The sequence below is a fragment of the Coregonus lavaretus genome (assembly GCF_964263955.1).
Source record: "Coregonus lavaretus genome assembly, chromosome: 7".
Classification (NCBI taxonomy): Eukaryota; Metazoa; Chordata; class Actinopteri; order Salmoniformes; family Salmonidae; genus Coregonus; species Coregonus lavaretus.
The window spans coordinates 12,225,726-12,239,523 of record NC_139994.1 but is presented as its reverse complement, the minus strand read 5'-3'; the positions used below and the strand labels follow the sequence as shown (position 1 = coordinate 12,239,523).

Here is a 13,798-nt window from a genome sequence, read left to right as displayed (position 1 = left end):
TTTGGATTTAGTCATTATTTTTTAAATAAAAAAAGGCGTATAAAATATGGGGAATATTGTTCATGAACGTCTGTTTTCCTCAAAGTGCACACATGTCCACGAATTTGCATGCCAGAAGATAAGAGCTGTGAAACGTTAAAAGCTCTATTGCACTGAGCCCACCTTCATGGATTTACAATTGACAGTGAATGAGCCAATGAGATGCATAGATTCTTAGATTGCGATCCTTTTGCACCAATCAGATAACAATAAATTATAAATCCCTCCTCAAAACAAGTTATGTGGATTTCCTGGGACAATAGCGGATGATAAATGAACAGCTGTATGACAGATCACAACTCGAACTGAGAATTTGTTGTAATTGTTATTTTCTGTAGTTAGAGATACGATTATAAACCTGTATTTACTTCTGCAATTGACGGTATCACAACGTATGTATTGTTGATGCTTTATTAATTTTAACAGGCTATGAAAAAAGGGAAGAAACACCAGCAAAGTACAGGAAGCCGGGAGAATGGGAATGGAAATACTCAGAGACATGGAGGTAAATTAACTCAATCAGTATTCAATTGTTAACAAATAGCAGATAATGTACTCATACATTGCATGTTGGGAATCGTTTTTTAGATAGTTGACAGTTGAATAGACGAATAATTTTACTAGTATTTAACAGATCTCTGTGTGAATCCTCTGTGAATGCATATCAGCTGGTCAGCTGCCAGACATGCTACGTGGAACAGCAAAGCAACGTGACCATCGATTGACCCAGAGCAGAGCCCATATTAATAATCCCCATAAGAATAGGCTGCCATTCTTCAATGGCAATATACAAATGTACATTTTAGAATCATCATCACGTATTCTTCATCAAAACAAGTAAAAGGTGATACTGTCAGTCAGTAAAGTTGCCCGTGCAGTTGAAGCAAAGCAAGACTGCAAAATATAGGTGGGTCATTCCTGTTATGTGGTGCCTTTTCTGTCCCCAGGAAATATTCCAAAGGGCTTAAAATATAAAGTTAAACCATAAAAACACAAAGATATGGATCTCAAAGGGAATTTTATTTTGCCATGTCCCCGGGTGCTATTCATCGACTATAACAAGAAATATAAGCCATTCAATAATAAAATATTCCAAATATTTATTCATTATTTTATAGTCCTACTCAAAATCTGTCATCAATACATTTTTTTTCATGATTACTGTATTTGTTACTGTATTTAAGATTTTCTGTGTGTCCCTGATTTCACTTTCCACCCTGTTAGTTTGTAGTAATACCCCTTTAAAAAACAGCCCCTTCCCACAATAACATCACATTAAAATAAAATCAAATTTTATTTGTCACATGCGCCGAATACAACAGGTGTAGACCTTACAGTGAAATGCTTACTTACAAGCCCTTAACCAACAATGCAGTTTTAAGAAAAATAAGTGTTAAGTAAAAAAGAGATAAGTAAAAATAATTAAAGAGCAGCAGTAAAATAACAGTACCGAGGCTATATACAGGGGGTACCGTACAGAGTCAATGTGCGGGGGCACAGGTTAGTCAAGGTAATTGAGGTAATATGTACATGTAGGAAGAGTTAAAGTGAGGGGGGGGGGATGCAAATAGTCCGGTTAGCCATTTGATTAGCAGTTCAAGAGTCGTATGGCTTGTGGTAGAAGCTGTTAAGAAGCCTTTTGGACCTAGACTTGGTACTCCGGTACCGCTTGCCGTGCGGTAGCAGAGAGAACAGTCTATGACTAGGGTGGCTGGAGTCTTTGACAATTTTGAGGGCCTTCCTCTGACACCGCCTGGTATAGAGGTCCTGGATGGCAGGAAGCTTGGCCCCAGTGATGTACTGGGTCGTACGCACTACCCTCTGTAGTGCCTTGCGGTCGGAGGCCGAGCAGTTGCCATACCAGGCAGTGATGCAACCAGTCAGGATGCTCTCGATGGTGCAGCTGTATAACTTTTTGAGGATCTGAGGACCCATGCCAAATCTTTTCAGTCTCCAGAGGGGGAATAGGCGATCCTTTTGCACCAATCAGATAACATTAAATTATAAATCCCTCCTCAAAACAAGTTAAGTGGATTTCCTGGGACAATAGCAGATGAAACATTTTCAGGAAGTGTCAATCTTCTTTTTGGCGAGAAAACAACAGTGCAAAGCTAAGTAAGTATCAACACCCGGTTTTATCTATATTGTATTGTTTCATGATGTTAGTCAGTATGTCTCACTCTTACATTTTCACCCTGTTAGGCTACATTAGATGAACATGTTATACAATTTTAGAATTTCAAAATATGTTTGACAGAAAAGTTAAAATCCTCTTCATCAGAAAAGCAGAACTTAATATTTGGTACAGAAACCTTTGTTTGCAATTACAGAGATCATACGTTTCCTGTAGGTCTTGACCAGGTTTACACACACTTCAGCAGGGATTTTGGCCCACTCCCCCATACAGACCTTCTCCAGATCCTTCAGGTTTCAGGGCTGTCGCTGGGCAATACGGACTTTCAGCTCCCTCCAAAGATTTTCTATTGGGTTCAGGTCTGGAGACTGGCTAGGCCACTCCAGGACCTTGAGATGCTTCTTACGGAGCCACTCCTTAGTTGACCTGGCTGTGTGTTTCGGGTCGTTGTCATGCTGGAAGACCCAGCCACGACCCATCTTCAATGCTCTTACTGACGGAAGGAGGTTGTTGGCCAAGATCTCGCGATACATGGCCCCATCCATCCTCCCCTCAATACGGTGCAGTCATCCTGTCCCCTTTGCAGAAAAGCATCCCCAAAGAATGATGTTTCCACCTCCATGCTTCACGGTTGGGATGGTGTTCTTGGGGTTGTACTCATCCTTCTTCTTCCTCCAAACACGGCGAGTGGAGTTTAGACCAAAAAGCTCAATTTCTGTCTCATCAGACCACATGACCTTCTCCCATTCCTCCTCTGGATCATCCAGATGGTCATTGGCAAACTTCAGACGGGCCTGGACATGCGCTGGCTTGAGCAGGGGGACCTTGCGTGCGCTGCAGGATTTTAATCCATGACGGCGTAGTGTGTTACTAATGGTTTTCTTTGAGACTGTGGTCCCAGCTCTCTTCAGGTCATTGACCAGGTCCTGCCGTGTAGTTCTGGGCTGATCCCTCACCTTCCTCATGATCATTGATGCCCCACGAGGTGAGATCTTGCATGGAGCCCCAGACCGAGGGTGATTGAGCGTCATCTTGAACTTCTTCCATTTTCTAATAATTGCGCCAACAGTTGTTGCCTTCTCACCAAGCTGCTTGCCTATTGTCCTGTAGCCCATCCCAGCCTTGTGCAGGTCTACAATTGTATCCCTGATGTCCTTACACAGCTCTCTGGTCTTGGCCATTGTGGAGAGGTTGGAGTCTGTTTGATTGAGTGTGTGGACAGGTGTCTTTTATACAGGTAACGAGTTCAAACAGGTGCAGTTAATACAGGTAATGGGTGGAGAACAGGAGGGCTTCTTAAAGAAAAACTAACAGGTCTGTGAGAGCTGGAATTCTTACTGGTTGGTAGGTGATCAAATACTTATGTCATGCAATAAAATGCAAATTAATTACTTAAAAATCATACAATGTGATTTTCTGGATTTTTGTTTTAGATTCCATCTCTCACAGTTGAAGTGTACCTATGATAAAAATTACAGACCTCTACATGCTTTGTAAGTAGGAAAACCTGCAAAATCGGCAGTGTATCAAATACTTGTTCTCCCCACTGTATGTGATATATGTTATTGTATTGCAATGTATATACAATTATAATTAGTAATTGTAATGTATTTAGCAACCATATATCTGTGTATCACAGGCGGCTGGTGGCACCTTAATTGGGGAGGACGGGCTCATAGTAATGGCGGAAAAGGAATTGGGAATGGCATCGAACACCTCAAACATGTTTTCCATGTGGTGTATACCGTTCCATTAACTCTATCCCAGCCATTATTGTGAGCCACCCTCTCCTCGGCAGCCTCGTGTGTGTGATCTCTATCTCTATCTCTCTCGCTCTCGCTCTCTCTCTGATATTAAAACAGTTACATGCATTTGTTAGGGAATGGCACCATCACTCAGTGCTCCTGAAATGCAGCGTCGTTACCGAGCACGCCATGATGCAGACCCAGAGAGAAGACAAAAGTACCTTGAGACCGAGATGTCAGCGAGACAGCGAGACAGGGAAAAATAGGATAGCAGATGTCAGTGAGAGAGAGAAGCGTGTTCTAAGGAAAAAATTGAGAGAGACGAAGAGAGAAGAAAACTCCAGAGCAACAGCCAGGGCATATTTTACCCCTCCCCCCACACCTCCCCCACTTCCTGAACATGACCCAATGCCAGGGCCCTCAAGGTTAGAGCAAGCTTGAAGCTGGGCACTTTAATGATTTATTAGTCAGGATCTATTTGAGTTGTGTTCACAACAGTTCACAATATTTGTGCTCTATTGTATATTACTAAACATACTCTTTTTTAATTGATAGGTTTATTGATTCATTCATTGAATAACATATTGATTAATTGATTGGTCGATTGATTTATTGATTAGTTTACTGATTACAATACCAATAGTCCTTACTGTGTTTTAGGCAAAGACATCAAGGTCAAAGAAAGACCAACAATACAAAGAAAACGCTCATGAAAGAGATCAAGAAACTTCAAGCCACCTTGGAAAAAGAGAAAAGGAAAAATACAAGAGATTCCAACACATTAAGGAAAACTCAAAATCTCCTCGCTCAAAAGTGAATGCCATGCTGAGACATCATCCTGTCCATCCAACCATTAGAAGAACCCTTCTGTTGTACTCATCATTGGTTGAAGACATAATAAATAAATATCGCAACACCAGAAAAGACAAGGAGAGGCAGATGAGTGCAAGAGTAACTATTGGGAACATAGTGAAGAAGTACCGACTGCAAAGGCTCATCCAGACTACTCTAGGTTTTTCAAAGAAGAGTGCTGGATTGGATGGATATATTTGTACCTTTGTGTGGAAGAAGAAAAACTGGGCAACTGCTGAATCCAAGTAGGGATGATGTGAGCCACATGACTACAGGGAGGAAACAAACTGTCACGCGAAACAAACAGAAGATGCATAAAAAGGTAGCTGACAGACAATGAAGACTCTACACAATAAGTTCCTGTCAGAAAGTCAAGACTCGATCTCCTACTCTTTCTTCTGCACCTTTAGGCCATTTTGGGTTGTGGCACCAACGGAAGCTGACCGTGAGACGTGCCAATGTCTCATGTCTAACAGCCTTTACAGCTGTGGGCTTTTATCGTCCAGAAACTGCAGTGAAAGGCACAATGAAGATGCATCAAGTGAAAAGTGTGTTGCCAGGTCACATCAAGTACAGAGACAACCTGTCTCTGCCAAAGAGATGAGGGGGTCATGGCCTGTCCCTGCTTTGAGTTAACAGAAGCATCTCTAGAAGCTGCTGAGGCTCCAAGATCAGTGTGCACCATTGAAACCCCGTGGCCACCAGAGCCCATTCACTCTCACCATATTGGTCAGTGGTGTGTGGTGTCCTACGACAATGAGCCATACCCAGGAATCATAACAGATGTGGAGGAGGATAACATCCAGGTCAAGTGTATGCACCGTAATAGAATAAACTAATTATTCTGGCCAAGCCCACGCGACGACATCAGCTGGTACACTGACCACCAGGTAATATGCCTGATCCCAGAGCTTGGAGGTACATAAAATACCACTTTGGAAACCATTGAGCTACAACTGGAGCAAAGGGACTTGCAGTATGTGGAGGGGGGGATGGAGCGGAGTGGAGAAAAGGCGAGAGGGGTGGAGTGGGAAGGGTTTTGGAAGGGAGTGAAGTGGAGGAGAGGTGAGGAGGTGAGAGGGAAGAAGGGGCACTTTTTAAAGGTTCATGTATCCTTATATGTATGAGATATTTTATAAATGCTGTTAAACTTTTTGAATAACCATTTTTATTAAGCTTGAACCATGAGCCCAGAATTGTTAGGAGCAAAATGTGTAGGGCTGTTTATCATAAAATGCCTGAACAAACTGTGATTTTCAAATACAATCCAATTGTTTTACATCCAGCTATGTTGTTCTAATGGAATACTCGTGTTTTAATAATCTGTTTTTATGTTGTTTTACAAACTTTTAGGTTGACAATGTTTTTAAAAAGACAAAGAAGTAAATTGAAAATTAAATAAATAGAATGTGGTTCTAATTATAAATGTAATGTTTTTTTTAACCATTTCACAGATTTCAAAGTTCATAAAATATCTTTATTTGTTTAAATATTTTGTTCATTATTGGTGTTAGTTCCACCCTGTTATTGCTTTCCACCCTGTTATGCTTCATTCCACCCTGTTAGGTCAGTGTTTTTAAAAATCATAATTGAAAAATACCATCAAATGTTATGTATACCTTTGTGGTAACTTGTATAAATAGAAGGGGTCAAATACAAAAATGTTGACCAAATGATGTTGTTATTCACTCTTATTAGGGTGTGGGGCAAATGAAGAGCTGGTTCCGAAAATAACACACGTTTCGCTTAATAATCTTTGATTTATAATTAGTTTAAGTAAATCAATTAACGTAATAGAGTAAGGGACATTTGATGTCTTTAGAAAAACTAAATATATACATGCATTGTTAACACTTTCAAATAGTTATGTGTATGTCCCTAACAGGGTGGAAATATCCCATATTTATTAGGATTTAAGTGCCTGAGCTTGACCAATATGTTTTTCTGAAAGTCAAACATGTCCTTTTTCTGATAGAATACAAAACAAAATAAAAATATATAATTTTTTTCACAAAAGTGATGTGGTCCGAAAGGCACCGCATTGTAGGAATGACCCAGGTGGGATACTATTATTTACTAGCTACAGTTGAAGTCGGAAGTTTACATACACTTAGGTTGGAGTCATTAAAACTTGTTTTTCAACCACTCCACAAATTTCTTGTTAACAAACTATAGTTTTGGCAAGTCGGTTAGGACATCTACTTTGTGCATGACACAAGTAATTTTTCCAACAATTGTTTACAGACAGATTATTTCACTTATAATTCACTGTATCACAATTCCAGTGGGTCAGAAGTTTACATACACTAAGTTGACTGTGCCTTTAAACAGCTTGGTAAATTCCAGAAAATGAAGCTTTAGAAGCTTCTGATAGGCTAATTGACATCATTTGAGTCAATTGGAGGTGTACCTGTGGATGTATTTCAAGGCCTACCTTCAAACTCAATGCCTCTTTCCTTGACATCATGGGAAAATCAAAAGAAATCAGCCAAGACCTCAGAAAAAAAATGGTAGACCTCCACAAGTCTGGTTCATCCTTGGGAGCAATTTCCAAACGACTGAAGGTAACACGTTCACCTGTACAAATAATAGTATGCAAGTATAAACACCATGGGACCACGCAGCCGTCATACCGCTCAGGATGGAGACGCGTTCTGTCTCCTAGAGATTCATGTACTTTGGAGCGAAAAGTGCAAATCAATCCCAGAACAACAGCAAAGGACCTTGTGAAGATGCTGGAGGAAACAGGTACAAAAGTATCTATATCCACAGTAAAACAAGTCCTATATCGACATAACCTGAAAGGCCGCTCAGCAAGGAAGAAACCACTCCTCCATAACCGGCATAAAAAATCCAGACTACGGTTTGCTACTGCACATGGGGACAAAGATCGTACTTTTTTGAGAAATGTCCTCTGGTCTGATGAAACAAAAATAGAACTGTTTGGCCATAATGACCATTGTTATGTTTAGAGGTAAAAGGGGGCGGCTTGCAAGCCAAAGAACACCATCCCAACCGTGAAGCACGGAGGTGGCAGCATCATGTTGTGGGGGTGCTTTGCTGCAGGAGGGACTGGTGCACTTCACAAAATAGATGGCATCATGAGGAAGGAAAATTACGTGGATATATTGAAGCAACATCTCAAGACATCAGTCAGGAAGTAAAAGCTTGGTCGCAAATGTGTCTTCCAAATGGACAAGGACCCCAAGCATACTTCCAAAGTTGTGGCAAAATGGCTTAAGGACAACAAAGTCAAGGTATTGGAGTGGCCATCACAAAGCCCTGACCTCAATCCTATAGAAGATGTGTGGGCAGAACTGAAAAAGCGTGAGCGAGCAAGGAGGCCTACAAACCTGACTCAGTTACACCAGCTCTGTCAGGAGGAATGGGCCAAAATTCACCCAACTTTATTGTGGAAGGCTACCCGAAACGTTTGACACAAGTTAAATAATTTAAAGGCAATGCTACCAAATACTAATTGAGTGTATGTAAACTTCTGACCCACTGGGAATTTGATGAAAGAAGTAAAAGCTGAAATAAATCATTCTCTCTACTATTATTCTGACATTTCACATTCTTAAAATAAAGTGGTGATCCTAACTGACCTAAGACAATTTTTATACTAGGATTAAATGTCAGGAATTGTGAAAAACTGAGTTTAAATGTAGTTGCCTAAGGTGTATGTAAACTTCCGACTTCAACTGTATATGTGCCACATTGTACATTAGTAACAGTAGAATGTGTGAAAAGTACACACTTTTAACTTGCACAATTGGCATTGAATAGCATTTTGTGGAAGGAATTGACTAACAAAAAGTGATATCAACCTACAGTACCAGCATAGACAAGCCCTTGCTTGCAGTGGTACTCTGGTGTTATCTTATCATCCAAGCAAACCCTGTCCACAGTCAAGCACTCAATTCATATTTTCTGTTGTCAAGCAGAGCACGAGTCGTGGAAGAAGCTGAAGCTGGTGGAGATCCACCAGGCCCTGAACAGTGACCCGGTGGACATTGAGACCCTGCGGAGGGCGGCCGTCAGCGAGGGAGGCCTTCTAACAGATGAGATAAGGAGGAAAGTCTGGCCCAAGCTGCTCAGCGTCAACGTGTACAAGTTGCCTGCTAAACCTAGTGAGTAAGAGGTTTCAATGTGAGGATCTGTGTGTCCATTGTTGCGATTGGCCATTGCCCTGAGACATGGCTTTAGACTACTATGGCGTTTAACATAAGACATGGCTGTAGACTACTATGATCATTACACTGTGTCAGAAGGCCTCTAGCTATCTATAGTCTGTTGATGTATGTTGACTGAATGTAGCCTACTGTAACTTCATTAAATTCAGGTGACTTTTGTCAATATTGACTCATTCCGTAGTCCTCAACACTGTGCAACAACGGAATGTAAACGCCCCACAAGCAACATTAAGGGCCTTTGGCAGTAGCACTGATGCATATGTTCAACTGAAAACAATGGTTGGGGAGGGGGGGACACTGAGCTGTTGTTTTGATTCTCCTGAGTGGCGCAGTGGTCTAAGGCACTGCATCGCAGTGCTAACTGTGCCACTAGAGATTCTGGTTCGAATCCAGGCTCTGTCGCAGCCGGCCGCGACCGGGAAACTCATGGGTGGTGCACAATTGGCCCAGCGTCGTCCAGGGTAGGGGAGGGAATGGCCGACAGGGATGTAGCTCAGTTGATAGAGCATGGCGTTTGCAACGCCAGGGTTGTGGGTTCGATTCCCACGGGGGGGCCAGTATAAAAAAATATGTATTCACTAACTGTAAGTCGCTCTGGATAAGAGCGTCTGCTAAATGACTAAAATGTAAATGTAAATTCTAGCTAAGGATGTCAGAGAGAACCACAAGGACTTCAACCAGGTGCTGCTTGACGTCAGGAGGTCCATGAAACGTTTCCCAAGAGGTAACTAACTCACTCATTGTGCCATTGATCAATTATTATATTATTATTTTATTAAGATTATTATATTGTATATTAGACCTAATATAGAATAGAGTTAACTCACTGTGTCATTGATAGATTAGAGTTAACTCACTCACAGTGGCATTGATCTGATCAGTGTTCAGCTGATAGGTCACTGCCTGTCCTCCCTCTGTCAGTTAACTCAGGGCCTTAACCATCATGGGGCATCTCAATAGTGGGTTTCAGTGGCTTCCTTATATCATTATCTTATCTCCTTCCCTTTATGATGACCACTGATTAAAGAATACTAATATGGTGGAAACAGACTTCAATCCTTCTATCGACCAGAGACGGGCAGTGTATATCAGTGTCTAGACAGTGCTCTTGAAGTAAAGTAGATGATGAAAGCAAGCTATTGGCAAGTATTGAGACATCTAGACACAAGTATCTGAAACCCTAGTGATTGCAGCTTGCTTTCGACACGTTGGTTGTTAATAAATGTATTGCATCAGAGCGATAGTTTGTGGCTACCTCTACCTTCAGACACAGCTTTGCTCTCCCCCTCTCCCCAGGCATGCGTGTGGACGAGAGGAAGGTATTACAGGAACAGCTGATTGATAGCATCCTGGTTGTCCTACAGAAGAACCCTGCGTTGCACTACTACCAGGGTTACCATGACATCGTGGTCACCTTCCTACTGGTGGTAGGGGAGCGCATGGCCATCGCCATTGTGGAGACCCTCTCTAACCACCACCTCAGGTAGATATGAGGAAATCAGAACACTTACTATGAGACTCTTTATGAATACATAAGGGCACAGACCTCCAGACCGGGGTTCAAATAGTGTTTGAAAGATTCCAAAAATACTTTGAGCGTCTGCTTGAGCGTGCCTGTAGTGCCAAATGGGCGGGCTTGGTAATTTTGGGACATATTCCATTGTGCCAGGCAAGCTCAATCAAACACCGCTTAAGTATTTTAAAGATTTCAAATATTATTTGAACCCAGGTCTGTTATTATACATACCCCTTATTATACGATTATTACCCTATTCTGACCACCAAAGATGGCTTCCCCTCTCTGTCTATCATGGTCACATTATCCTCCTTCCCCTGCAGGGATTTCATGGATCCTACCATGGACAGCACCAAGCACATATTGAACTACCTGATGCCAATACTGGAGCAAGTTGATCCAGAACTACATGATTTTATGCTCAGGTAATTCTTTGTTCTTTTTTTATAAATACATTTACATTTTAGGAGACGATCTTATCCAGAGTGACTTACAGGAGCAATTAGGGTTAAATGCATTGCTCAAGGGTACATCTGCATATTTTTCACCTAGTTGGCTTTGGGATTCGAACCAGCGACATTTCGGTTACTGGCCGAACGCTCTTAACCGCTAGGCTACCTGCCGTCCTATGTGGATTTGTTGCAGTAAGAGAGGTACAGATCACAGTTCGTGGGACTTCAACTTCAAATCTGTGTTTACTTGTGTCCTTTAGGGAAATTGGAGAGACAGTTTCGCAGATTATTTGAGAAAATATCAAATAACAGGTTTTAATGGCAGATAACAAGCTGCAATGAATACATGTTCACTTTGAAGTAATTCTACCAGTTTTCCCCAACTTCAAACTCTGATTCAGAGCAAGAGTTGTCAATGTTTTCAGTTGATACCAGTGTAATCTATTTAGTTTTATTATGTGTTAAAGAAAAACACTTTTTCAGTTTCTACAGTGAGCTCCAAAAGTATTGGGACAGTGACACATTTTTGGTTGTTTTGGCTCTGTACTCCAGCACTTTGGATTTGAAATGATACAATGATATAAAGTTAAAGTGCAGACTGTCAGCTTTAATTGGAGGGTATTTTCATCCATATCGAGTGAACCGTTTAGAAATTACAGTACTTTTTGTACATAGTACCCCAATTTTAGGGAACCAAATGTATTGGGACAAATTCACTTACAGTGAGGGAAAAAAGTATTTGATCCCCTGCTGATTTTGTACGTTTGCCCACTGACAAAGACATGATCAGTCTATAATTTTAATGGTAGGTTTATTTGAACAGTGAGAGATAGAATAACAATAAAAAAATCCAGAAAAACGCATGTCAAAAATGTTATAAATTGATTTGCATTTTAATGAGGGAAATAAGTATTTGACCCCTCTGCAAAACATGACTTAGTACTTGCTGGCAAAACCGGCAAAACCAGACGTTTCTTGTAGTTGGCCACCAGGTTTGCACACATCTCAGGGGGGATTTTGTCCCACTCCTCTTTGCAGATCTTCTCCAAGTCATTAAGGTTTTGAGGCTGACGTTTGGCAACTCGAACCTTCAGCTCCCTCCACAGATTTTCTATGGGATTAAGGTCTGGAGACTGGCTAGGCCACTCCAGGACCTTAATGTGCTTCTTCTTGAGCCACTCCTTTGTTGCCTTGGCCGTGTGTTTTGGGTCATTGTCATGCTGGAATACCCATCCACGACCCATTTTCAATGCCCTGGCTGAGGGAAGGAGGTTCTCACCCAATATTTGACGGTACATGGCCCCGTCCATCCTCCCTTTGATGCGGTAAAGTTGTCCTGTCCCCTTAGCAGAAAAACACCCCCAAAGCATAATGTTTCCACCTCCATGTTTGACGGTGGGGATGGTGTTCTTGGGGTCATAGGCAGCATTCCTCCTCCTCCAAACATGGCGAGTTGAGTTGATGCCAAAGAGCTCCATTTTGGTCTCATCTGACCACAACACTTTCACCCAGTTCTCCTCTGAATCATTCAGATGTTCATTGGCAAACTTCAGACGGGCCCTGTATATGTGCTTTCTTGAGCAGGGGGACCTTGCGGGCGCTGCAGGATTTCAGGCTTTCACGGCGTAGTGTGTTACCAATTGTTTTCTTGGTGACTATGGTCCCAGCTGCCTTGAGATCATTGACAAGATCCTCCCGTGTAGTTCTGGGCTGATTCCTCACCGTTCTCATGATCATTGCAACTCCACGAGGTGAGATCTTGCATGGAGCCCCAGGCCGAGGGAGATAGACAGTTATTTTGTGTTTCTTCCATTTGCGAATAATCGCACCAACTGTTGTCACCTTCTCACCAAGCTGCTTGGCGATGGTCTTGTAGCCCATTCCAGCCTTGTGTAGGTCTACAATCTTGTTCCTGACATCCTTGGAGAGCTCTTTGGTCTTGGCAATGGTGGAGAGTTTGGAATCTGATTGATTGATTGCTTCTGTGGACAGGTGTCTTTCATACAGGTAACAAGCTGAGATTAGGAGCACTCCCTTTAAGAGTGTGCTCCTAATCTCAGCTCGTTACCTGTATAAAATACACCTGGTAGCCAGAAATCTTTCTAATTGAGAGGGGGTCAAATACTTATTTCCCTCATTAAAATGCAAATCAATTTATAACATTTATGACATGCGTTTTTCTGGATTTTTGTTGTTGTTATTCTGTCTCTCACTGTTCAAATAAACCTACCATTAAAATTATAGACTGATAATTTCTTTGTCAGTGGGCAAACGTACAAAATCAGCAGGGGATCAAATACTCCTGAGTGGCACAGTGGTCTAAGGCACTGCATCGCAGTGCTAACTGTGCCACTAGAGATCCTGGTTCGAATCCAGGCTCTGTCGCAGCCGGCCGTGACCGGGAGACTCATGGGCGGCGCACAATTGGCCCAGCGTCGTCCAGGGTAGGGGAGGGAATGGCCGGCAGGGATGTAGCTCAGTTGATAGAGCATGGCGTTTGCAACGCCAGGGTTATGGGTTCGTTTCCCACGGAGGGCCAGTATAAAAAAATATATATATATGTATTCACTAACTCTAAATCGCTCTGGATAAGAGCGTCTGCTAAATGACTTAAAATGTAAATACTTTTTTTTTCTCCACATTTTGTTGTGCTACAGCCTGCATTTAAAATGGATTAAATAGAGGTTCTGTGTCACTGATCTACACACAATACCCCACAATGTCACATTTTTACAAATGAATTAAAAATAAAAAGCTGAAATGTCTTGAGTCAATAAGTATTCAACCCATTTGTTATGGCAAACCTAAATAAGTTCAGAAGTAAACATGTGCTTAACAAGTCACATTATAAGTTGCATGGACTGTGT

At 41.8% G+C, this 13,798-nt stretch overlaps 1 protein-coding gene across 1 annotated transcript in view; it reads left to right on the top strand.

Moving 5' to 3' along the window:
* Positions 1 to 294: 294 nt before the first annotated feature.
* Positions 295 to 13,798, top strand: part of LOC311132368 (TBC1 domain family member 20) — a 40,878-nt gene continuing 27,374 nt past the window's right edge. The window contains exons 1-5 of the mRNA XM_084165623.1: positions 295 to 544; positions 8,715 to 8,900; positions 9,607 to 9,687; positions 10,260 to 10,446; positions 10,803 to 10,904. Of these exons, the coding sequence (XP_084021749.1) occupies positions 469 to 544; positions 8,715 to 8,900; positions 9,607 to 9,687; positions 10,260 to 10,446; positions 10,803 to 10,904 (632 nt within the window). The 5' untranslated portion in view covers positions 295 to 468. The remainder of the gene's footprint in view (positions 545 to 8,714; positions 8,901 to 9,606; positions 9,688 to 10,259; positions 10,447 to 10,802; positions 10,905 to 13,798) is intronic.